Source organism: Vombatus ursinus, unplaced genomic scaffold (assembly GCF_900497805.2).
Source record: "Vombatus ursinus unplaced genomic scaffold, bare-nosed wombat genome assembly UNPS02007284.1, whole genome shotgun sequence".
NCBI lineage: Eukaryota > Metazoa > Chordata > Mammalia > Diprotodontia > Vombatidae > Vombatus > Vombatus ursinus.
The window spans coordinates 6916297-6942374 of NW_020947062.1; the positions used below are offsets into that span (position 1 = coordinate 6916297).

Here is a 26078-nt window from a genome sequence, read left to right on the forward strand (position 1 = left end):
GCTCGGGGCACTTTCTTTGGCTATGGCCCATGCCTGGATTGCTCTTCCTCCTCACCTCCACATCCTGAATTGCTTCAAATCCCAGCTAAAATCACACCTTCTGCAGGGAAGCCTTTCTTTCTTTCTAATCCCTCTTAATGATACTGCCTTGTCTCTATTAATTATTTCCAGTTTATCAGGTATATAGTTTATTTGTACATAGTTGTTTACATATTGTCTTCCCCATTAGACTATGAGCTCCTTGAGAGCAAAGACTGTCTTTGCCTCTTTTTGTATCCCCAGAGCTTAGCAGAGTGTCTGGCACATACTAGGCATTTAATAAATGCTTACTGACTGACCTGAAGGAGTCCAATAACTGGCTCACAACTTCCTTCTTCCCTTAACCCTGCTGTCTGTCAAGATATTAGAAGATACCCTGTTTTCCAGAGCTAAGGCCCAGCAAGCAAGCTGTGTCCTAAGCTTGGCATAACAACAATCCTTTGCACTTACACTCTGGATGAACACTGCTGCAACTAAATCACAGAAATGATGGTTCCTGAGCTTGTCCACACACCAACAGGCCCAAACATAAAGCCCTGCTATGAACGAACTTTTTGGCCCTAGACAATCTTGCTTCACTGTTCTGTTGTGCCTCACCACTGTTGCTACACTACACTAAACATATAAATCAAGGTTTGGTCAAACTAAGGCAGGGCCCCCCCCATGGGGTGGGGCCCCAGTATATGTGTCTAATTTGCTTTGCTTGCAAGCTGTTTCTCTCACTTTGAAATTAAACCTGTTTGATTCCTGATTCTCCTGTCTCTAGTCTGCTCTGTTTGGCTCTGGTCATCCACAGATTAGAGAGGCCATTCTGTCCAGTTGACCTATCACACCTAAGGGTTTTATATTAATGTCATTTCGGTTTTCACAGCCTCCCAGTTCACCAACCTCCTCAATAACCATAAATAACAACTTCAATCCACCATAGCCGTCCCTAGGGATGGTTATACCTTTGTGCTACCTCTACGATCTAGAACTCTGAAATTCCTCTTGTCCTCTTGTCAACCAGACTGGTAACTGGCCTCTGACTTGGGAATGGTCAGAACTGAACAGAGCAGGGTAGAGCCAGGAGAGGCAGGACACAAACAGAAGTTTAATTTATTCCAAAGTGAGGAAAACAGCTTCCAAGCAAGGACACATGGGGCGGAGACCTGTCTGTAGTGAGAGGGACCCACTTTAGCATAAGGACATCTCACTATGCAGTGAGCTATAGCCCTGACAATGAGGGACAACAGCAACAATGTAACAAGTTTGATTCACAGCAGGCCTCATGACCAGAATGTGGACAGCAGGTGCTTGTCCGAGGTCTGAGAACACCTAGTGCAAGAAACAATTTTGCTGTGGCTGAAATCCAGAGCCCAAAGGATTGTTATGCCGAGCTCAGGGCACAGCTTGCTTGCTGGGCCTTGGCTCTGGGAAACAGGGTGTCTCCAAATACCTCGACATGCTCTTCAGTTAGAAACTGCATTTCCATTTCTTTCTTAGTTCTAACCCAATTCTCCAAGACTTCTGTCACTCCACAACTCCCTCTCCTAAGTCTTTATCACCCTTACTTTGCTCTCACTTTCGATTACGATCTTGATCGTATGAGTAAACAGTTCAAATAAACGCACTATTTTCTACTTTTGAATCCTTGCTTCCTTGTGCTACTGCCAGTCACATCTTGCCTGACCCTAAACTATTACTTTCAAAAACGGTCTTGCTTGTCTGTGTTTTCTTTTCAACTTCTGTTCTCATTTATGCATTAAAAAAAGGTTTGAATGGCCTTCTCTCTTTGTCTCTTAGCATTACTGTTGCTACCTCCCCCCTTCCTCCCATTAACTGAAGAAGAACAAAAAATACCCTTGTCACAAATAAGCACAGTCAAGCAAAATGAATCAAAGTAATGGCTATGTCCAATATATGACTCTTTCTTTACCTTGTTTTCATTATGTCAGGAGGCAGGTAACATGCTTTATCACAGGTTCTTTGGAGATACAATTTGGTCACTGATTTGATCAAAATTCTTAAGTCTTTCAAAGTTGTTTTCCTTTACCATGTAACAATGTCTTTGTATAAAATGTTCTGGTTCTGCTCACTTTTCTCTTAATCATTCACCCTACCTAGGATTCTCTGCAATAATCTCTTTTGTAATATAGCAGAATGTTTCATTCTATTCATTCTATTGTGCCATCATTCCCTAACTGTCCAAGAGGCACTCTAAGGCAGTTCCTTAGATTTTAGCCTTCCCTCCCTGCCTGCCCCTTTTAGTCTTTTCTTCAGAATCATGATTTTTATCTTGCTTGTGACTATTCTCTCTCCGGTATTAACCTCCTTCTTAACCCCTTCCCTCTTCCCTACCCGTTTGTCTTCCTGTTGAGTTTGTTACAGTTCCAAACTGTGTATAGTGTCATTTCACCTGATGTCGGCTCCTTCCATGTTTGCATATTCTTCTTATATACCCCAATTATAAGAAACAGGAAGTCCCCCTCCAGTTCCTCTTTCTATACTAATATGTTCTTTCTCTTACCCAATCTTCTCTAACCCCTGTTGAAACTGTTAGAATAGAACCAATCCACATCTTAGGACCTCTATTTTTCTTCAGACATTAAAGTTCTGAAGGGATGTCAAGACACTAGGTGGCCCCTGGATAAAGCTCAGTGAATAGAGTGTAAGATTTGGAGTCGGGAAGACTTGAGCTCAACGTTAACCTCAGATATTTACTAGCTGTGTGACACTGGGCAAGCCATTTAACCTCTGCAACCTTCAGTTTCCTCATCAATAAAATGGTGATAATAATACTGTCTTCCTCAGAGTTGTCATGAGGATCAAATGTGGTAACATCTGTAAAATACTTTGTAAACCTTAAGGTGAAATATAAGTTTTAGTTACTATTATTCTTATTATTATAACATACTGATTTCTCTCCCCCTACCCTCATTAGAATATCAGAATATCATTATAAAGCCCTTTTCAACTGCTCAAACAGAAATGTATTTGTATCTTTTTCAGTTTCTATGGCCTCTTGTGTTTATATTTTTATATTTTAAGTTTAGTTATTAATGGAACATCCAGGCAGAAACACCTAATAGGCAGCTGTCAGTGTGTGAATGGAGGTCAGGAGACTTGGGCTGGATATAGAGATTTGAGGGTCATCTGCATAAAGATGATAATTGACCCCTTCACTCATTCTATGTTACAGACAAGCTGGTCTAAAATAGAGACCTCCAATTTGATACAGGATCATAGATTTAGAGTTGGAAGGGACCTCAAAAGAAGAGGATCAGCAGGGGAAAGATAACGAAATCTGCTTTGGATAACTGAGTCTGATCTATCTCTAGAAGAGAGGTTAGCAAACTATAGCCCTCTGGTCAAATTTACTGCCCTGTTTTTGTTTAGCCCTAGAGTCAACTAGTCCAACTCCCTTAATTTATAGACAAGGAAACTGAAAGCCAGAGAGGTATGATGACTTGCTGAAGAATTACCCAGAGAGCAAATGTTAAAGGTAGGATTTGAATCCAGCTCTTTGACTCCAGAGCTAATGCTCTTCCCACTGTGCCAGCCTGCGTCTAGAACATGCCATCTTCCAGTTTGGTGCCTTTGCTAAGGCTGCCTTGTTTGCCTGGAATACATTCCCTCCTGCCTCCATCTCTGAGATCTCCTGATTTTTTTCAAGGCTCAGCTTAGGTGGCACCTTGTATATCTTTGAAGTCATTTGTGATTCACCACATGCTAGTACCTGCTCTTTCCAGAAGTACTAGGTGTCGAACTTATCTCTGTCTATGCTGTGTTCCTCTAGTAGAATGCAAGTGTCTTAAGGACAGGGACGATGTCATGGCACCTTGTTCTGTAGGACTTACTCAATGCCTGAATTGTTGAACTGAACGGAACAGGGATTCCCTCTACAATATTCCTTAAATTAATCCTCACTGGAAAATCTATTAGTAAAAAGGAACTTATTACTTAAGTGGTTAATTCCCTTCTTGGGAAGTTCTGTGTTAGAAAGTTTTCCCTCACAATGGAGAAGATAAGCATTTATATAGTACCTACTATGTGCACTGTAACAGGTTTTGCAAATATCTCATTTGATCTTCACAACAACCCTGTAAAGTAAGTGCTGTTATCATCTCCATTTTTGCAGCTCAAGAAAGGGACTTGCTCTGAGTCACACAACAGCCAGTAAGCATATGAGGCTATATCTGAACTCAGTTCTTCTTGACTCCAGATCTAGTGCTTTATCCATTGTAATACCCAGCTAGTCTCTTGACTGCAGGGGGAAGGGCTATTAGTCATATTTCTCCAGTTCTGTACTCAGGTGTCAGAGATACCAAGGGAGCTGAATAAATAATTGTTGGGATGGAGATAATGGTCAAAGGGAAAGTGGTACTGAAGATCCAGGGAATGGGGAGAAACAGAGAGGGAAGACAATAGATGGAATTCCAGGGTATGCTGAGAGGAGATGATGAAATTCCAGAGCCTGGAGGGAAAAAGGAAGAGAAAGAGAAAGGAAAAGGGGTGGGTGGGGTGAATGGAAGGTCATAGAATCAAGGGATGGAAGGGCCTTTTGGATACTGTCTGGTGGCTAAGGAAATGATGAAATTCCAGACTTTGGTAAGGAGGAAAAGATTATTATAAAATTCTTGGACTAGCATAGAGAAAGAAGAGATAATGATGATAACGACGATGGTAACTGATGGCAATAGCTGGCATTTAAATAACACGTTATAGTTTGTAAATCACTTTATCTGTGAGGTAGGTGCTATTATTATCTCAATTTTATAGATAACAAAACTGAGGTACAGAGTGGTTAAGGGATTTGTTTAGAGTCAGGTAAAGAAGCATTTATTAAGCACCTTCCTAGTGTCAGGCACTCGGCTGAGTCCTAGTATCCTGAGGTAAGATTCCAACTCAAGTCTTTCTGACTCCAAGTCCCACTATTCATTGCCCCATCCATCTGCCCCAACACTGATGACAGACCTTTGGCCTGGGCAAGGAAAGAATAAGGCAATTGAAAAGATGGATGGTGGGGGTGGTGGGGAATAAAAGAAAGGGGAAGGGATGATTATCAATTAAGAGCCGAAAAGGACCATCGAGGTCACTTAGTCCAACACCCCAAGTTTTGTGGATGAGGAAACTGAAACTTAGAAAAGTAAAGTGACTTGTCCAAGGACACAGGGTAGGAGGTGGCAAAGCTGGTGTTGTGACTCCCGTCCAGTCCTTCCGCCGCATCACGCTGCAAGATGATGAAATTCTAGGGTATGGGCAAGAGGCGTGGACGAGGAATCCCACCAGCTGTCATTTCAATAGCACCTCTAGTCCACTATCCCACAGGATAAGGAAGGAGCGAGTGGAGGAGCAGGAGGCGGGAGCGATAAGGCGGCGATGCCCGATGCCGGAGCAGCCGGGGGAGAAGGGCAGGAGGGCCCGGGGGCTCGCCGGGGGCTCCCCGAGGGCCGGGCGGTGGCTATGGCTGGACGGTCCCCTCCCGCCCCTCCCGTCCCTCCTGCCTGTCCCCTCGGGGGCCTGGCTCGTGGGGAGACCCCGGTGGCCCCAGCCCTTTATCCCGGCCCGCCCTCCCGCTCCGACTCACTCAGGCCCTCCCGGCTCGCGGTCCCAGCGCCGCAATCGCTGCCGCCGGCCTCAGTGACAGCGAGGCTGAGGCGTGCAGCTGCGCTGCGGTCCGGCCAGAAACAGCTTCCGGGGCTGCTCGGCCGGCGATTGGCTTGGCTCTCGGGGGCGGGGCGGGGCCTAGTGGGCGGAGGGAGGCTCCGCGGACTCGGGAAAGCCCCTCTCCTCTTCCCCCCGCCCTCTGCTCCTACCTGGGTAGGTGGCACCCCAGTGGAGAGACGGAACGGGCCATTCCAGAGTAAGGGTTGTACCCGGATCCCGAGGCCCAAGGACAAAGCGCTTCCGGTCGAGTGGAGATCCGGCTCCGGGCCTTGGGGCTGAGGCTGGGGGCTAAGGTGAGGCAGAAAGAGGGGGGTGGCAGTGCGGTCAGTGGGTCCCTTCTCCGCTCCAGCCCTATTGTCTCTTGCTTCCCGGACCCCCATTCCGGTCCCCGCCCCTGTCGCTTCCCCTAGCCCCAGTTCCTCTTAGCAGTTCAGCCCCTGCCCCAGGGCCCCCAGCCGTGCTCCTTTCCTGGTCACTGGCCTCCCTTCTCTCTAATCTGGCCCCCAGCCTTATCAGCATGCGGATCCCACTTAAGATCCTCCCTCGGACACTTAATAGCTGTGTGATCCTGCACATGTCACGGAGCCTCTGCCCGGCCTCAGTTATCTCATCTGTAAAATGGGTAGGGATAGCTATCCCACAGGGTTATTGCGAAGGTCAAATGAAACAATCATGATTGAAAAATCCTTTGCAAACCTTAAAGCGCAGTGTAAATGCTACTGTTCTTCATCCCTGTTCTCATCTCTTTCCTTCTCTCCTATTTACATTCCCCTGCCTCAATTATAATTCCCTCTCTATTCCTTTTCTTTCCTCCCCACTTTTTGTGTTTCTTCCTTTTCCTTGCTTCTCTTGTCCACTCTTTGTACCGTGACTTAGTTGCAGCTCCTACTAGTTGCTTTCTTATCTTTGCCCCCTTTGCATGCATTCATCCCCATCCCTTGTCTTCCCGGCCTCCCCCATTCCCCGCTGTTTTCAAGATCTTGTCCTTCACCTTTTCACTTCCTTCGTCACTTCTCTTTGTTCCTCTCCTCTTCTCATTTTTTCCCTTTTCTACTTATTCTCTTCTGCCTTTCCTACAATTTCCCCCTTTTTCCTTTTCTTCTCTTCTTCCTCCCCCCTTTAGTGTATAAATGATACATGCAGTGGAGGATGAGTTGAGTCACTTAATGGCTGAATATTAGCCAATCATTTCCCCTCTCTGAGTTTATTTTTTAATATATAAAATGGCGATAATAATAACTACAGGTCCTTTTCAGTCTCCTCTGGTAGCTCAGCATCCCTACCTTGCATCTCATTTTTGGTTGTGTCAAAGGCTTTGTTCTGAGCCCACTTCTTTTCTCCGAGTGCTCTATCCACTACACCACCTCCCTGCATCAGAAATTCTATTATTATCTTTGTGTAGGTGACTTGCAGGCCAATAGATCCAGTCCTAATCTATCTCCTGAGTTTGAGTCCCACAGTACCAGCTGCTTATTGGACATTTCATCCTGGATGTCTAGAACAGGAGTAGGCAAACTATGGCCAGAGGGCCAGATCTGGAAAAATGTAAAGACCATTCTTAGTTTTTAGATCATGCAAAAACACGCTGGCAGATTTGGCCTAAGGGCCATAATTTGCTGACCTTTGTTCTATAGATATCTCAAACTCAAATGTCCAAAACAAAATTCATTATCTCCTCTCCCCCTCCCCCCACCCGCCCCCCAATCTTCTTTGCTGAATTTTATTATTTCCTTCAAGGGCACTGCCATTCTTCAAATGTCCCAGTTTTGTATCCCCAGTGTTATCTTCAACTCTTCACTCTCACCTCACCTATCCAATCTATCGATAAGTTTTGCTGTTTCTATTTTAACAGTATCTGAACTGTTGCAGTGGCTTTTTAATTATGCTTCTTGCTTCGTCTTCCCACTCCAGTTCACTGTGCACACACTTGTCAAAGTGATTTTCCATAAGTGCAGAAGTGATCACGTTACTCCCTAGTTCCACAAACTCCAGTGCCTTCATATTACCTCCAGTATAAAGCATAAGCTCAATTTGTCTTTCAAATCCCTTTACAATTTCTCTCCAACTTATCTTTCCAACCTCATTCTGCATTATTCACCTTTCCATACTTTATCATCCAGGCTCACTAGCCTTATTGTTCCTCATGGTACTCACTCCATATCACATGTCCAGATGCTTCCACTGCCTGTCCGCCATGCCTGGAAAGTACTCCCTCACTGCTACCTCATCAAATCCTTCAAATTCTTCCTTCAAAACACTGCCCAAGTACCACATTCTTCATGAAACCTTTTCTAATCTTCCTCAACTTGTAGGGTGTTCCCTCTTTAGCTACTTTGTATTTATTCTTTATACACATACATCAACTTCTTATAGAATGTAAGCTTGAGAGCAGTGATTATTTCAATTTTTATCTTTGTATCCTTAGGGCCTACCACAGTGCCTGGCATATAGTAGGTGCTTAATAAATGTTTATTGGTTGATTGATTAAGTACTTCCTTTGCTCCCAGTCCGGACACATTGTCATTGGAAGACCATTCTAGTTCAGAGAGGTTCCTCTCCAGGTTGTCTGCAAGGGTGATACATTTTTCAGCCATAGCAAGTTTCCAAGACTATCTTCTAAGATGGATTGTGATTTGTAATGGGGAAGGGATGCCCACACTGTTTTTAAGATGAAAGATTATTGAAGTATAAATAAATACTGTCCTGTACAAAGTTGTAGTGAGGAAAAGTGAGGAAAGCCCTGTGAAGTGTGACATAGATATGAGTTGTTTTTATTCCGGTATACCTGCTTGTTATACTGTGTGTGTTTCAGACTGTAAACTCCTGAGGCACAGGAATCTTGTATGTTCTTTTAAAAGCCACACACATAGGTAGGTGAGAACTGTTATTTAAAATTAATTTATTTTTGATACTGTGTTGTAGTATCATCCTCTATGAATTTTGGAAATGCTTAAGAAAAATCAATATTAAATTCAATTCAGGACATTTATGGTCATAGTTAAAAATCTGTAACCCTTTTCATTTTCCTCTTTTCCCTCTCACTTCTTCTTACTCAGCGCTTCTTTCTGTGTTCTTGGATTGCATTAATGTTTCTAACATGACTCTTCCTTCATTGATTAAAAGGCAGTGCTAAAGAAAACTAGATTATAGGTTGAATCCCATGTCAATTTTCTTCCTGTTCTATGACCACAGACTATACCCTTAATTCTTGGCTCTCAAATGAATGGTATGGTTTATGGTGGGGCAAATTGTAGGTGAATAATAATAACAGAGTATATATAGGGGTTTAAGGTTTATACAGCTCTTTGTATGTGTTTCATTGGATCTACACAACAGCATTGTGTAGTGTTATTATTGTCCCATTTTACAGATGAATAAACTGAAGGTGAGAGATTTCAAATTGTCGAGGGTCATGTCTCTTACATTTATGAAAAGATTTGAACTCAGAGCCCCTTGGCTTTAGTTCCAATACTCCATCCATTATATCATGATGTCTTTTAACATAGTGCCAATTAAAATGTATTTTGAATCTAGCATTAGTTTTGGGTAGGTTAGGGACTGGACCTGTGATTTCACTGGTAGAGGTGAAGGAGCTGCCTCTATCAATGCAGGTCAGCACCATCTCTTCTATTTATAATCTTAAGATTGTGGCCTGGAGTACTGAAAGTTTCATGATTTGCTCAGTCACACAGCCAGTATGTTTCAGAGACAAGATTTGAATCCAGGTCTTCCAGGCTTTGAGACCAGCGATTTATGACCTCTACCATTTTGCCATTCTCTTTTTGGTTTGATTTGGATTGATAATTTAAATAGCCTACCTTCTTGATAGTGGATTGGTCATTAAAATCTTTTGACACTGCTCTGTACCCACTAAAAGGTTATAAGGGATTATTGTTTTAATTAAATTGGTTTGATTTGAATCGTTGGGAGGGTGACACAAAATTTCTGTGGTGTTTATAGAGTGAGACCCATACTTTTTTTTTTTAAGGAACATTACTGTCTTGCATGAATTACCATGGCCTTCTTACTATACCTTATACGTGATATTCTATCTTTCATCTCTGCCTTTGCACAGGCTGTTCCCCATGCCAGGAATGCCCTCTCCCCCCACCCCCTCTTCACCTCTTGAAAGGCCTAGCCTCTTTCAAAGCTCAGTACAAGTACTACTTCTACATGAGACCTTAATGATCTACCGCAGTTTCTTCTGCCTCTCCCCTGCCCTGAAATTATCTCATATTTATTTTGTATATGTCTTATATCTAATTATGTGTACATGTTGTTTCCTGTAATAGAAGGCAAACTCCCTGAAGACATGAGCTGTTTTGTTTCTTTGTATCTCTCAAGTGCCTAATACAGTACCAAAGACATAATATGTGCTTCATAAATGCTTATTGGTTTGTTGATGTTGATTGACTAAAGGGCACAGGAGAAGCTCATTACTGGAAGGCTGGCCACCAGCTGGTGATTTTTTTTTTCCTCAGCAGTTTGCAAAGACCATCTCCCAAGGCATGGAGGGGTTGGGAAACTTTGCTGGAAGAACAACACAACCCACTGAAACTGTGGATCCTTCAAATATTGAAATAAGTGTAGTTTATTTTATTGATTTCCTAATATTAAGCCATCTTTGCATTCCTATTAGACTGTAAACCCATGAGGTGAGGGATTATGACTTGTCTAAACTTTGTATCTTATCTAGCACCATGCTTTGCATGCAGTAGATGATTAATAAATATTACTGTTAAATTAAATTAATCTCTTTGTATATTTCTCATAGCATTTTGCTTGGACCATCCCTTTTACACCTATATTCTAAATTTTATTATAGTTTTTCTATATTTGTTTTATTTCTTTACTAGACTCTGAGTGCCTTGAGGCCAAAGATTGTGTCTTACTTTATCACTGTATCCACAGTTTACCAGAGGGTCTTGTCTATATGGTAGGCACTTAACAAATGTTGCTTTGAATGGACTCAAATAATACTGACATGGACAAATATTTAGATTAGCAGACAGCTGAGTAATATGCATCAAACAAGGCATGTATTTACATTGAAAGTAAGCTATAGGTAAGGGAAATTGTAGAATATTAATGGGGTAGTTTATTATAAAAGTTTTATGTGAAGATGTGGGAATATTTGTGGAGGTTGCCACTTTTGTGAATCAATGAGGGAAACATTAATGGAGGAATTAGAATTTGGGGGAAGTGTTTAATTAAAGGACCAAAATTGTTAAGGAGTTCATTCAGCCAATATTTATTAGGCTCTTCCTATGTACAGAACATTGTGCTAGGCACTAGGAGAGATACACATTTTAGATAATATTTATTCCCTGTTCTCAAGGAACTTAGGATCTGGTAAGAGGATCAGAACTTAATTAGATCTGATTTCATCAGTGTTGGTATTTCCTGGTGCAAATTGTAACTTACCCATGTCTTTTTATCCTGTAAAATTCTTGTTCACGTGTTTCTTTTTTGAACTTGACTTTTTCTTTTCATGTTCTTCCATAGATCATCTGCAGGGGATCTCCTTGTGTGCTGTAGGTGTTCTCAGTCTTGTTATATTTCTTGTGTCCCAGTGGAGCACTTAGGCTCTGCATTGGATAATTTTTTCTTATCACCCAACTGACCCACCCCCTTTCACATCATACGTTTCCTCAGTGCCATCTATCCCTCATATTAGTTCTTGGTGTGAAAGTTATTATGGGAGCTATGCTGCAGTCTCCACGTATCTACCATAGGTTGTTGTGATTCCACCCTCAGATTTCTTTTCAGCTGTTCTACCACTGTCACTACAGAAATGGAAGGGGACTGCCCAACTTGGAGGGCCATTTATATTTCCCTTTACTTCATAGATTGTCATGGTCAAATAATTTGTCACCTATTGGTGAACTGGTGAGTCTCTCTGTGCTTGGCTAAGTTGGTCTCAGACAGTGGACTCAAAGCCTTTCTATTTTGGCAGAACCATTCTCCATTGGTGTACCTTCAGTTTGAGAACTGAGAATCACTTTCATGCCATGATGAGGCATCTGAGTGGGACTTTGTGGAGGATTTGACCCAATTTACTAAAATACAAGGGGCAGGTAGGTGGCTCAGTGGATAGAATGCAGGGCCTGGAATCAGGAAGAGTTGAATTAAAATCCAGCCTCAGAAACTTAACTGTGTGACCTTAGGCAAATCACTAACCTCTGTTTGGGTAGGAGGTAGCTTGGTGGTTCAGTGGATAGGGTTGTGCCTGGAGTTAGAAAGACCTGAATTCAAATCTGACCACAGATACTTACTAGCTTTGTGACCCTGAGCAAGACACTGAAATACTTATTGGTTTGTTGATGGACTGAAGGGGACAGGAGAGGCTCATTACTGGAAGGTCGACCACCAGCTAATGATTTTTTTTTTGTCATCAGCAATTTGCAAAGACCTCTCCCGAGACATGGAGGGGTTGGGAAACTTTGTTGGAGGAACAACCCATGGCAGACCACTCCAGTATCTTCTCCAAGAGAACCCCATGGACAGTATGGTCCATGGGATTATGAAGAGTCAGACACGATTGAACAACCACTAAAATATAAGAGGCATTACGAAAGTGGTATATGAGATTGGGGTGGGAGGCAAAATCATTACTAAAATAAGGATGTGTCATTTGAACCAGGCTTTAAAGCATGGGGAGAATTTCAGTGGGCAGAAATGAAAAGTAGGGCATTATAGACTTAGGGAATATCATGAGCAAAGCCACAGAAGTGGGAAAGGACAGGATGAGTATGAAGAATGATAAATAGTGTAGAATATAGAGTATGTTGAGGTGATTGGTATGACATAAGACTGGAAATGGAGGGTGGTGCCAGATTATAATAGGTCATGAATGGCAGAGACATTTGAATTTTACCTGGTATTAAATAGGGAGCTCTTGGAAAGTTCTTGGCAAGAGCGGGGACTTGAATAGACTGAAGTATCAGGGAGACAAATCTAGCAGAAGTCTGTGGGATGGGTGGGAGAGAAAAAAGGTTAGGAGGCCACTATGATTGTCTAGGCAGGTGATAATAAAGGTTTATACTAGAATGGTGCTGCAAAGAATAGAGAGAAAGGGATAAATACCAAAGATATTCTTGAGGTTTCATTCATAAACTGTAGTAATTGTATGTTAGAGTTAAAGGAGAGGGGAGATTTAAAGGTAATGCCAATGTTTTATACATGGGAGAGAAGGTACCGTGGACAGAAATAGTGAAGTGAAAAGGAGGAACTGGTTTAGGGGGAGGGGAAGATAGTAATCATCAAAACTAGACAAGTAGAGTTTCAGGTCCTAGTGGGAAATCAAGGTGGAGATGTTCTGGGGGTAATTAGAAATACAAATCTGCAGCTCTGAAGAGAAGTCAGGGCTGGAGATATAGTTTGGGAATTATCTGTGTATGGAGTAATTGAGAGAGGCAAACAGAAGAAGGTTAAGAATATGATCTTCGATTGCACATACATTCAGTGGACAGGCAGAGAAAGGAGCTGAGGAAGGAAACTGAAGCTTTGGATAGAGGCCATAGAGACTGAGGAGGATGTTGTTAGAAAAAAAGGGAAAAAAAGGCTGTTGGACTTTGTGATTAAGAGGGCAGGGAGCTCTTGTCACATCATGCCTGGATTATTGCAGTAGTAATAGAATGGTCTTCCTGCTTCAGTAGAATGGCAGGTCTGGAACCTCGATTATAAAGGATGGAGGAGACATTGTTGATGACTTTGAGATATAGGGTATGGATTATTACTTTAAAAGGTTTAGTAGGGAAGGAGGGAGAAGATGGTAGCTCCATGAAGGAGCTGGGGGAACACTTTTGGAAACTGGAGTTACCCAAGCATGTTTATAGTTACATGGGAAGGAGTCATTAGAGAAGGTGAGATTGAAAATGTAGGAGAGGGAAAGATTGTTGGAATTTGGTCTTGGAGTGGCTGTAGGAGATGAGATCAAGATCACAGAGTAAAGGAATTAGGCTTAGGAAGGCTAACCTTTTCTTTTGAGATAAAAGGAAAGGAATGTTACCTCTACATTTTGACTAGAAGAAGGCAGTTGAGGGACCTTCCATTGGATGGCCTCTGTTTTGGTGAAGTTGGAGACAGTTTATGTGCATTAAATGTGGTTGGAGGCTTAAGAAGAAAAGGTGTGGAAGTCATTGTAGGGAATGAGATAAGGGAGTCAGTAAAACAGTATTGCCTAATAGCAGTGGAGGCCCATGATAAGCTTATAGTGTTTGAAATCATCTTGATTTTTGTGACTTTCTGTGTCAGAGTTGAGAGTATTTGGTCAGGAACTGTGGAAGGTGGCTGATGGGATGAGAAGACAATGCAAGTCAAGACTGGGCATGGAGGCAAGTGAAGCTTGGGAAGATAGACTAGGGGAATTAGGAGGGATAAAAGGATGGGGAAGCAGGAAGAGGGTGAAAAACACTGAGGGTGAGATATGTGGATAGAAAGTTATATCTAGAGATTGTGATTTAAAGTTAAGTTCTATAAGATAGCAAGGCCTAGAGTGTGACCATGCTGGTGTGTGGCCAAAATTGGGAGAGGAGCAGACATGGTGTAGTGAAAGTGATGTTTCATTTAGAGTCAGAAGACCTGAGTCAAATCCTGTTTTTTACACTTAGTGGCCGTATAACCATGGGCAAGTTATTATTTGTCTTCATCTGCTTCCTCATCTGCATCCTCACAAGCTGTAGTTCTTTATCTTTCTTCCCTTTTGTGGTTAAACTCCCTGAGAAGGCCATCTACACCAAGTACTTCTGCTTCTTTTCTTCTCACTCTTTTCACTCTGTCTTCTGACTTCATCATTCAACCCAAACTGGTCTCTCCAAAGTTACTCGTGATCTCTTAATTGAAAAATCTGATGGCCTTTATTCAATCCTTATCCTTCTTTGCAACCTTTGACACTGTGGATCACCTTCTCCTTGATATTCTCTTGTCTCTAGGTTTTTGTGACATTGCTCTCCTGGTTCTCCTGTCTGACTGTTCCTCTTCTGTGTCCTTTGCTGGATTTTCATCCAAGTTGTGCCTGCTAATTGTAGGTGTTCCTCAAGCCTCTGTCCTGGGCCCTCTTCTCCTACTGGACTACTCCCTCTTTACTAATTAATTTCTCATGGTTTTAATTATCATCTCTATGCAAATGGCTTCTTAGATCTACTTGTTCAGCTCTGACCTCTCTCCTGACCTCCATTCCCACATCTCCAACTGTATATTAGGCATCTTGAACTGGGTGTTCTGTAGACTTCGTAAACTCAGTATGTTCAAAACTGAACACGTTATCTTTCCTTCTAAACCTTTCCCTCTTTTTAACTTCTCTTTGATTGTGAAGGGGGCTACTATCCTTCCAGTCATCTAGGCTTGTAGCTTTACTGTCATCCTTAATTCCTCACTCTCACCCCCCCTCCCCAAACCAATCAATTGTCGAATCCTGTCATTTCTACCTTTGTAACATCTCTTCTATACTACCCCTTCTCTTCTCCAATAGTCACCTTGGTGCAGGCTGTTGTCACATCATGCGTAATGTCACGTATATAGGATGGTCTTCCTGCTTCCAGGCTCTTCTCACTCCAGTTCATCCTCCATTCAGCTATAACAATGATCTTCCTAAATTGAAGGTCTGACCATATCATTGCCCTATTTAGTTAATTCTAGTGGCTCCCTATTATCTCCAGGTTCAAAAGTAAAGTCCTTTGTTTGGCTTTTAAAGCCCTTTATGACTTGACCAGTTCCTACTTTTCCAGTCTTTTTACAACTTCCTGCCTTCCACTTACTCACTGATCTAGTGACACTGGCCTTGTTATTCCTTTGATAGGACACTCCATATCTCAACTTCATGCATTATCACAGGCTGTCTCTAATGTCTCCAGAACTTTCTCCTTCCTCATTTCCACCTCCTAGCACCCACCTGGCTTCCTTCAAATCTTATCTAAAATTCCATCTTCTGCAAGAAGCCTTTCTCAGTCCTCCTTAATTTTATTTCTTTTTCTTTTTTTTTTGACTAGGCAATGGGGTTAAGTGACTTGCTCAGGGTCACACAGCTAGTAAGTGTTATATGTCTGAGGCTGGATTTGAACTCGGGTCCTCCTGAATCCAGGGCCGGTGCTCTATCCACTGTGTCACCTAGCTGCCCCCCTCCTTAATTTTAGTGCCTTCTCTCTGAGACTACCGCTAATGTATCCTGTCTGTTATCTTTTTTGTTCATAGCTGTCTGTATGTTGTTTCACCCATTAGACTATGAGCTCCTTGAGAGCAAGGACTGCTTTTTGCCTTTCTTTGTATTCCCAGAGCTAAGCAAAGTGCCTGGTGCATAGTATGGCTTAATAAATGCTAGTTGACTGACTGACAAATGATGTTAGTAGTATTCATGTTGCCTACTTCATAGGATTATGGTTATGAGAAGAAAGTACTTTGATTTGAAGTTGAATACTCTGTATTCAGGGATTAGGGGGTTATTGACATATATTAAAATCACTGATGATGGTAGCAGAGGATAGGGTGGAATGGAAAACTGAGCTGTGTCTGTGATGTCACTGGGGAGTGAGATAATGACAGAGGGATGGAGGCTAATTACTGAGGAAGAAAGGGAAGAAAGAAGAAAGAGAACGAAGTAATGTGATAGGGCTTGGCAAGGAATTTGAAGCCTTGGAACTGACCCAAATTATACATGCATTCATTTAATTCAGTCACTTAATGTTGAGGAAGTATAATTCAGTTGCCTCCTAGAGCAGGGATTCCTAACCTGGCGTTAAGATTACAGGAAATCTGTGAACTTGAATTGGAAAAAAAAAATTACATGGCTATTTTTGCTAACTGTAATTTAGCATTACCTTCAATTGTGCATTTTTAAAAGATCCTTATTCTGAGAGGGGGTTCTGAAAGCTTCACCAGACTGCTGGGGTGGGGCAGGAGGGAGTGATCCTTGGCATGGAAAAAAAAAGTTAAGCACCCATGTTCAAGGGGTTTAGATGCTTCATATTTCCCTTTATTTTTCTTTTCATAAATTTAATAAAAAGAAAATGGATTGTGATATTGAACTGTTTCAGATCAAAATACAGTTCTTATTTTATGGTCCTACTTGTGTTGATCCTTCATTCTAGGGGCAAGATTGTAATAAAAGATTTATGGTTAAGTATTAGCTCAGAATTGCAGCCTTCCCCCCTCTCTCAAATAAGCTGAAACTACCAAGAATAGCATATTACCAAGCTGACTTTTATCTCAGAGGGAAAAAATAGGCCACTTTTAATCTTCTTTTTGGTATTACATAAACATCTAAAATTTTATATCTTGCATTTAATATTTGTGAAGTGCTATTCTGTTTAGGAGAATGTATGTCTGGTGACTGTATTATGGTCCCATTAAGACTGAGAAAGCTAAAAGTTCTCCCCTGAGAATGGTCTTAAAACTATCCCATTCTGGAGATGTTTCCCCCATCTCCATCATTTATCATTTCTATATTCCTTGCCTGGGGGGGGCGGGGAGAATGTATGTATTATGTAATGGTTCAGTTATATTTTGGCTTCTTTTCCTCTCAGTAGATCAGTGGAGATAAACCAAAGATCTCTATTGTACCCAAGCTGTTTCTCTCACTTTGTGATATCTTTCTGTGGCCCCCAACCTACCTTTCTAACTTTTCCCTTTTCATGTAAGATCTGCTTAATCCAAGCTGAACTTCTCACTGCTTTATGAATGTGTCTCTCACTTTCCCCACCCTCTTGTCCTCACCCACCTTAATTTTCAAATCCTAAAACAATGTCGAAAAAGCTACCTACTGTGGGCAGATCCCTGTGCTAGGCCTTGGGGAATAAATAAAGTTCAGATAAGACATATACTCTGCTTCATGGAGTTTGTAATTTAGTTAGGGGATGAGACATAGACACAGATTAAATAAAATATACATGATATACACATTAGTAGTGTGTTTTGTGGTCGTGTGTGCCACAGGAAATAAGCCTAAGCTCAGTTAACATCTTTTTCTCAGATCTTCTCTAGACTGAAATAACTTCTCTCTGTACTGATATTTCATAGCATAAAAAAAAAGTAAGGCATTTCTCATGTTTTAATTTGTGTCATATTTGTTAGACATGTCATAACCCTTCTAGTGAAAGGGTAGAGAACAAGGATGGATAGCATGGGGTGGAGAAAGAAGCCTGGAGAGGGAATCAAGAGACAACCAAGAATCTTGGTTCAAATCATTATTAGCTATATAGTGATGGGTAAATATTTTAACATATCTGAGCCTTAGTCTTCACATCAGCAAAATGGGGATAATTAATTTTTTTGTGACATCTTTTTTCAATCACTTTCATTTCCAAATATATTTCACTCCTCAATCCCCAAACAAGCCATCCCTTGTAACAGTAAAAGAGGAGAAAAAAAAATAGTCCTTTGAAATTAACCAACCCATCAACTGAGTGTGACAGTATATGCAGTATGTCACCCTAGCCTTCCACTTCTGCCACTCGGGGAGAGAAGTACATTTTCTTAACTCTTCTAGGTAGAGCTTGATTATATTATATAGCATTCATTTTCTTCTTTTTTTTAATTTACATTTTTGTGGTTGTGTATATTGTTTTTCTGGTTCTGCTTACTTTCATTCTGCATCCTTTCATGTATCTTCCCATGCTTCTCTGAATTCATGTTCATATTAATGCACAGTAATATTCTATTGTATTCTACTTTGTTTTGAATTGTTCGCTACCACAGAAATGCTGCTATGAATATTTTGGCATATATGGGTTCTTCATTTCTGTCTTTGACCTCCTTGGGGCATATGCCTAGCAGCAGGATCAGGGATAAAACTTTAATTTTATTGTTGCAAAGTAAACATTTTGTTAGCTATGATATTTACTATACAAATGTGAATTGTCACAATTATCTGTCCTTGTATCCTCAGGACACAGAACCTGGTACGTAGTAGGTGTATAGCAATCCTGGGGACCTCATTAGCACAGACCATGGAGGTTTGGGTGAACCAGTCTAACAGATTGCTTCTGTTTTGAAGCTTTGTGAGCCTTCTAGCCTTTATATTATTGCCGTAATTAAAGAGATGTCAACAAAGTTCTTTTAGCAAATATGAGCAGGAGGACATCACTTTCATCTGGGGGTGGGAAATCAGAAAAGGCTTCCTGGAAGGAGTAGGCCTTAGAGGATGAGAATGATTTTAACAAATGAAGATGAGAAGGTAATAAGTTTTGGGGGTGGGGGATAGCCTACATGAATGCATGGAGGAAAAAGAGGGAAGAATTAGATCAGGAAATTGTTAGTAGTTCAGTTTGTCTAGAGTATAGAATGTATAATCAATCAATCAATGAATAAAAAAGTATGGCACTTATGTATTGGACACAGAAGACACAAAAACAAGAATCAAATAATCCCTAGTTACAAAGAACTTATATCCTAATGGGAGAGATAATAAGTACATCTAAAAATATGTACAGCCTAAATATGGAACTAATAAATACATATCAAGGAAAATAATATGAAATATGACCCAAAAAGTACACTGGAACTAAATTGTGGAGAGCATTGAACCATATGCCTATTCTAGAGAAACAGAGGCAGCTCAGGAAGGGAAAAACAAGAAAATGAGATTGTCTGGGAATGGTTAATAAAGGACTTAGAAGCAGAAATTGAAAATCTAGGTCTTGACCCAGGGTGTGATAAAAATTAAAAACATAGCACACATCTATTGGATACTTTGTAGTAGTCTTAACAACTGTGGCAGCTGACTGATGAAATAATAATTTGTTGTGGTTCAGTCATTTCAGTCGTGTCCAACTTTTCATGAACCCATTTGGGGTTTTCTTCGAAGATATGGGAGTGGTTTCCCATTTCCTTCTCCAGCTTATTTGACAGATGAGTAAACAGAGGCAAACAAGGTTAAGTGACTTGCCCAGGGTCACACAGTAAGTGTTTGAGTACATAGTTAAGCTCAGGAAGATGAATCTTCTTGACCCAGACCTGGCACTCTATCCACTGTGCCACCTTGCTGCCCCAAATAATAATAATAATAATAATAACAATATAATCATAATTATAATATGCTAATAGTTGTATAATGATGAAAATTATTATAATAGTAGTAGCTAGCATTTATATAGCACTTTAAGGTTTGCGAAATGCTTTGCAAATATTAAATCATTTAATCTTCCCTGCAACCCTGTGAGATAAATACCATTCTGATCCTCATTTTATAGATAAGGAAATTGACACAGCTAGAAAGGGTCTGAATAGGATTAGACTCCAGATCTAGTGCTGGGTCTACTGCGCCATCTAGTGGCCAGTTCTAGTGTGTCATCTTGTACATCTTGTCTATCTTCTGTCAGGCTCGGAAGAAGCAATCTTTATTCTTTCCACTCATGACAGTTTTCACCTTACTATGACAATAAGTTGAAGAGAGGCATGCATCACTGCTCAGCTCCACCTGGTGCAGGTGGCTAGGGAGATATACCCAAAAGGGTTCCATAGGCTTCTCAGATATTATTGCAGCTATTTCAGAGTAGACTTAGGAGAAAAAAACATAGTAGGACAGGGGAAGGTACTTAAGCCCATTAAGTACTCTGTTTTATAGGTTCAAATACTTTGTAATCCTAATTTGGGTTTCAATTTAAGATTAGGAACTAATGATTTAGAAAAACATGCCACCTTGTAATTCCAAAAGCCTTTTGAAAAGCTGAAAAAATTAGTCTAGATCTTAAAATATGGGGTTGTCACAGATATGTTAAAACCTATTAGTTAAATTATTGATATCACCTGATATAATAGGTTTTTGTATGTGTGATCAGTTTTATTGTGTACACCATTTCTTTTATTAATTTTATTCAGATTAACTGTCATCAATAACTCCATTGACATTTCCCCCCCTCTTTTATGGTATGTCTGTGTTTTAAAACTGTTATTACACAACGCTCTATTAGAGGATTGCCATGGAGGAAGGAAACTCTTAAGATGACAGGGAACAGGTTAGATGCCTTTCTCTCCTTAGTCTGAGCTGAAGTAGGTACAATAATATCTGAGAAGCCTAAGGAATCCTTTTGGGTGGATCTCTGTAGCCACCTGCATCAGGTGGAGCTGAGCAGTGATGCATGCCTCTCTTCAATTCATTACCATAGTAAAGTGGAAACTGTCATGAGTGGAAAGAACAAAGATTACTTCTTTTGAGCTCTGACTGAAGAGGGACAAGATGTATAAGAAAATACAGTAGAACTGACCACTAGATAGCACAATGGACCGAGTTCTGGATCTGGAGTCAAATCCTGCTTCAAACACTTTCTAGCTGTCTCACCCTGGGCAAGTCAGTTTCTTTATCTGTAAAATGGGAATAATAATAGCACCTGCCTCACAGGGTTTTTGTGAGTATCAGATGACTTAATATTTATAAAGCATTAAGCAAACCTTACAATCCTATGTAAATGCTAACTGCTTTACCTATCAGCTGCCACAGTTGTTAGACTACTTACAAGTGCCTAATAGATGTTTTCTAAGTTTTTAATGGTCATACTCTAGGTTAGGACCCATATTTTCAATTTCTCCTTCAAAATCTTTTATTAGCCAGTCCTAGGCAATCTCATTTTCTTTTTTTTACCCCCCACCCCTCCTGAACTGCCTCTGCTTCTCCAGAAGGCTCACCACAATCTAGTTCTAGTCTACTTTTTTTGCATTGTATTTCATGACCCCAAAATGACTATTTTACTTGATATGTATTTATTAACTTCATGTTTAGACTGTATGTATTTTTATATGTTCTTGTTATCTCTTTCATTAGGATACAAGCTCTTTGAGAGTAGGAATCATTTCATTCTTAGTTGTTTTGTCCTCAGTGCCTGGCATATATTAGGTGCTTAATAAATGTTTGTTTATCAATTGACTGATTATACATTCTGCATTAGACAAAGTGAACTGCTAACCATTTCCTGTTCTAATTCTTCCCTCTTTTACCTCCATGCATTCGTATGGCCATCATCCCTTACCCCTGAAACTTATTACCTTCTCATCCTCATTTGTTAAATCTTCCTCTTTCTTTAAGGCCCTCTTCTTCCAGGAAACGTTTTCTGATTCTCTCCCTCCCAAGCCAAAAGTGAAGTTCTCCTGGTCATATTTGCTCATAGTACTTTGTTGGGATCTCTTTGTTGTCTCTTTATCATAAAGCAGGGAAGTTGATCTGTCACTCCAGAATCCATTATCTTTCCTTCCAATTATACCCCTCATTCATCTTTTTTTTTTTCCTTTCAAGAACACTGTTAGCTTTCTAGTCATCTGGGTTCATATCCTCGGTGCCACCCTCAACACATAATTCTGACTCACCCCACAAATTGTAAGTTGCTAAATCTTGTTGGATCAGTTCCCTTTTCTTAACTCACATAATTATCACCCTGGTTCAGGCCCTCCTTACCTTTCACCTGAATTATTGAAATAGCTTTATAATTAGTGGCCACTCCACACGTCTCTCCCCACATCCACCAAAGTACTTTTCCTAAAACACCAATTTGACCATGTGCTGCTCCACTCACTAAATTCTAAGTACTCCCTATTACCTCTAGGAGCAAATGTATCTGGATCCAACCTGCGTTTCCAGCCTTATTGTATATACTCCCCTTCCTAGTACAATCCAGCTAAAATGATCTTCAAACAATTGCATCCCTCATCCTATTGTCTTTACACAGGCTGTCTCACCTGCCTAGAATGCACTTCTTCCTCTTGCTCTTGCTCTTAGGATCTTTGGTTTCCTTCAAGGTTAGGCTTAAGTACACATTCTACTGGAAACCTCTCTTGCTGTTCCACTCCATTACTCCAGTGTGTTCCACCCCAAATTATCATGTACCTATTTTGCATATCTTTACATATTCATCTTATCTCCCAGACTGGATGGTAAGCTTCTTAAGGGCTGGGACTCTTTCGCTTTTGTTTCTGTATTTCCAGGATCCAGTACAGTGACTGGCACAATAAGGTACTTGTTGATTGATTGATCAATCAGTGGGGCAGGAAGGCAGCAGCAATTTCCAGGAGCCTAGTTTTCCTCCTATTCATAGCCTATGTATGTATAGGCAGAACATAAATCCAGGAGAATTCAAGCCTTTGGGATAATAATAGATTGATTATACTGTGGTTGATGAGGTGGTTTCCAAGTAAGGAGCACAAGAAAATTGAGTGAGATTTCTTTGTGTTAAAGCAGGTTATGTCTGGGGAGTCTGGATGGATTTCTTTTGTGTTTTGTTTATTTACAGGGAAAATCTTGTTCTTTGGGCTTTGCTGTAACCTGCTTGAGGTCTTAGGCACAGATACACTTGAGGGATGAACAGAGAAAGCTCTGCTTTACAAGGTCAGGAGTATCTGGAGCCTTGGTACTTTCATTTGAATTCTTTCCTGGTATCTTTGATGGGCCTCTGCCATATGTTATGGGATCCTAAAAACCAGAGTGTGTAGGACCCTGACATTCTCCCTTACCCATATCACATTCTACCTTGGATCATACTTATCTTTATCTCTCTCTCTCCCTTTATCCCTGTACATAAGATTAGAAATTCCTCAAGGTCAAGGATCTATGTTGCTTTTTCATTTTGAATCATCAATGCCTTGCATGTAGTAGGTCCATACATTTTTATTGAATAGAATTGAGTTCAAGAGCAATGAATGATTGAAAAATTATTGTTTTTTGCTTTTTTAATGTATTGCAAAGGTGTTGGAAAGTATTCCAAAGGCACATGGAAATTATGTATATTTGTTTATACTTGTCATTATGATACAAAGATTAAGAAGGCATGATCCTTTCCCTCAAGGAGGCTATAAGTAAGATGAGGCTTATATATACAAACATAAAAACATTTTCATCAAATGCCTTCCTTTGTAATTGTTTTGTTTAGAATAGTATTTTTAAAAATTTATTTATTTATTTTTAGTTTTCAACATTCACTTCCACAAGATTTTGAGTTCTAAATTTTCTCCTCACTCATCTCTCCTCCCACCCCAAGATGGCATGCATTCTGAATACCCCTTCTCCTAATCTGTCCTCCCTTAGAATAGTATTAAAAAGAGTTTGCATTTTCTCAGTACATGGCAACTATTAGGGGAGTTGACCCAGAAACATTTTGGATTATACAGGAGATGCTGGCCTTGAATTTCATGTGAGTTGTGATTATTATTAATAAATATTTTACTGTGGATAGACCATACTTGGATCATTGAGCATTAATTACACAGGCATAGCTATTGTTCAGACAGCTTCTTTTATAGTTTATTATATGTTAAATTTATGGTCGTGTGAAAGTTTTTCATTGCAATATTTTCTGATAACTTTTTTTTAAACAATTTTAGGTATTTTGTACTCCTAGGGAAGATTTCAAAAGCTTTTTGGTTCTTCAATGACTTCCTTGGTAGCTTATGATGATTCTGACTCTGAGGCTGAGGCCGACAATTCTAACAGTTCTTGCCAAGAAAAAAGCATCAGAAACTTTGGTCAGCCTTTACCATCTGACACATTAGCTACAAATAATCCGCGACCTAGGTGGAACAACCTGAATACTGGTTTGGGCATTGTTGAGGAATATTCTAGGGTATGTGGTCTCCTAGAACCTCAGGCAGAAAGAAACACCTGGAAATCTTGTCCAGGGCCTAGACGTCAGTGGCCTAACACGGAGCTCCAAGTCAAACCCTGCACGTTCACACCTTCAGATTTTGCCAAATCTCCCAGCTCCACATCATCTGGGAATAGGGAGTTAGCAGGTGCATCTGTTAGCAAAATGAGGCCTTCATATGAAGCTTTCAGAGTCCCCAACTCATCTTCCTGTGCTTTAATGTCTTTGGAAACCATGAGTCAACATGGAAGCCTTTTGCAGAAGAGAAGACAGGAGAACATGAATTTTGTTGAAGGAGGAATTAAGCCTTACATCCCCAAAAGACTGAGACAAACACAAACTTTAACTGCAGGAACTAATGAGAGAGGGGGATCTGAGCTACAAAGACAAAGAACAGATTGTCCACGCTTCTCAGAAGGATTCCCCATGAGAGAACGCACAGCCACAGTAGTTTCTGACTTTATTAAGCCATATTTAGAAGGGAAGTATAAATCAACAGAAATTCCAAAGAGGCTAATCTTTCAGATGTCTGAGCATGGAGGACCGGTCAACAGTGTCCAGTGGTGTCCAGTTTTACAGCGCAGTCACATGCTTCTCTCAGCTTCTATGGATAAAACTTTCAAGGTAACATTCCTTAATTAAAAAAAAAGCCTCATTAGATATTCAGTCATTATTGATCAAGCCCTTCCTGTCTTCAAGATACTACATTTAGCCTTGTGGGGAATACAGAGAGGCAAGTAGCATGGAGTAGAAAGAGCCTGGGACTTGGCATCAGAAAATCCAGGTTTTGTCATTTGCTGGCTTTGTGACTGTGGGCGTGTGATTTTACCAGTCTGAGCTTCAGTTTCTTAATCTGTAAAATGGAGATGCTAATTCTAGTAATTCCTCTCTGGCAGGGTTACTGTGAGGAAATCACCATGCAAAGGTTAAAGCAGTGCATAAATACAAATAATTGTTGTTAGAAAAAAATTAATAAGACATGACTGCTCCTCTCAAGGAGCTTATGGTGTATTGGAGTGGGAGTGGGGAGGAGACCAGTACCCAGATCTATAAAGTGTCACAGTATATGAAAGAGATGTGGATAGTTATAGAGCTTTCAGAGTGCACGAGAGAGGAATCTCTCCTGGCTAAGGGAGTTAGAGAGGACTCCACTTAGGAGGCATGTGTTTCAGCTGTGTCTTAAAAAAAAAAAAAGACTTTAGCTCATGGAGATGTTGAGCAGAGGGCATGCCCTTTGGTAGAGTTTAAGAAGGATAAGTATGAAGCATGTTAGTCAAATAACAAATAAACTAGTTGCGTGAAAGGGAGTTTTTCAGAAATAATTAACGAGCATTTGCTAAGTGCTTACTATGTGACAGGCACTGAATTAAGCTGTGGGGACACAAAGAAAGTCACCTTCCACCCCCAAACAAAACAAACCTACAAAAGAACCAAAACCCCAAACTCCATAGTCCTTGCCATCAAGGATTTCACATTCCAATGGGAGGAGACAACATATGAATATCTGGATAATACAAGTTATATACAGAGTATGTGAAGGTAATCCGTGAAGGGAGGGCATTAGTAGCTGGGGGGACCAGGAAAGGCATCCTTTGGAAGGTGAGAGTTGAGCTGAGTCCTGAAGGAAGCCAGGGAAGCTGAGAGGTGGAGGTCAGAGGGCAGAATATTCCAGGCCTGGTGGTCAGCCAGTGTGGAGGTAAGATAGTTTATTACTTTGGAGATACTGCAAGTAGGTCATTGTTCCTGTCTGATCGCAGTTGTGGTAGGAAGTAGGTGTTGTGAGTGTAATTCAACAAAAGTAGAATGAGGCACATTTTCTCTGAGCAAGATAAC

The 26078-nt window shown here is 40.7% G+C and overlaps 2 protein-coding genes across 2 annotated transcripts in view; one reads left to right on the top strand and one right to left on the bottom strand.

The window, feature by feature from the left end:
* WARS (tryptophanyl-tRNA synthetase) overlaps positions 1 to 5680 on the bottom strand; it is a 42512-nt gene extending 36832 nt beyond the window's left edge. Inside the window, exon 1 of the mRNA XM_027849137.1 lies at positions 5609 to 5680. The gene's annotated coding sequence lies outside the window, so the exon portion shown is untranslated. The remainder of the gene's footprint in view (positions 1 to 5608) is intronic.
* Positions 5681 to 5780: 100 nt separating this feature from the next.
* Positions 5781 to 26078, top strand: part of WDR25 (WD repeat domain 25) — a 249064-nt gene continuing 228766 nt past the window's right edge. Inside the window, exons 1-2 of the mRNA XM_027849223.1 lie at positions 5781 to 5981; positions 23986 to 24869. Of these exons, the coding sequence (XP_027705024.1) occupies positions 24033 to 24869 (837 nt within the window). The 5' untranslated portion in view covers positions 5781 to 5981; positions 23986 to 24032. The remainder of the gene's footprint in view (positions 5982 to 23985; positions 24870 to 26078) is intronic.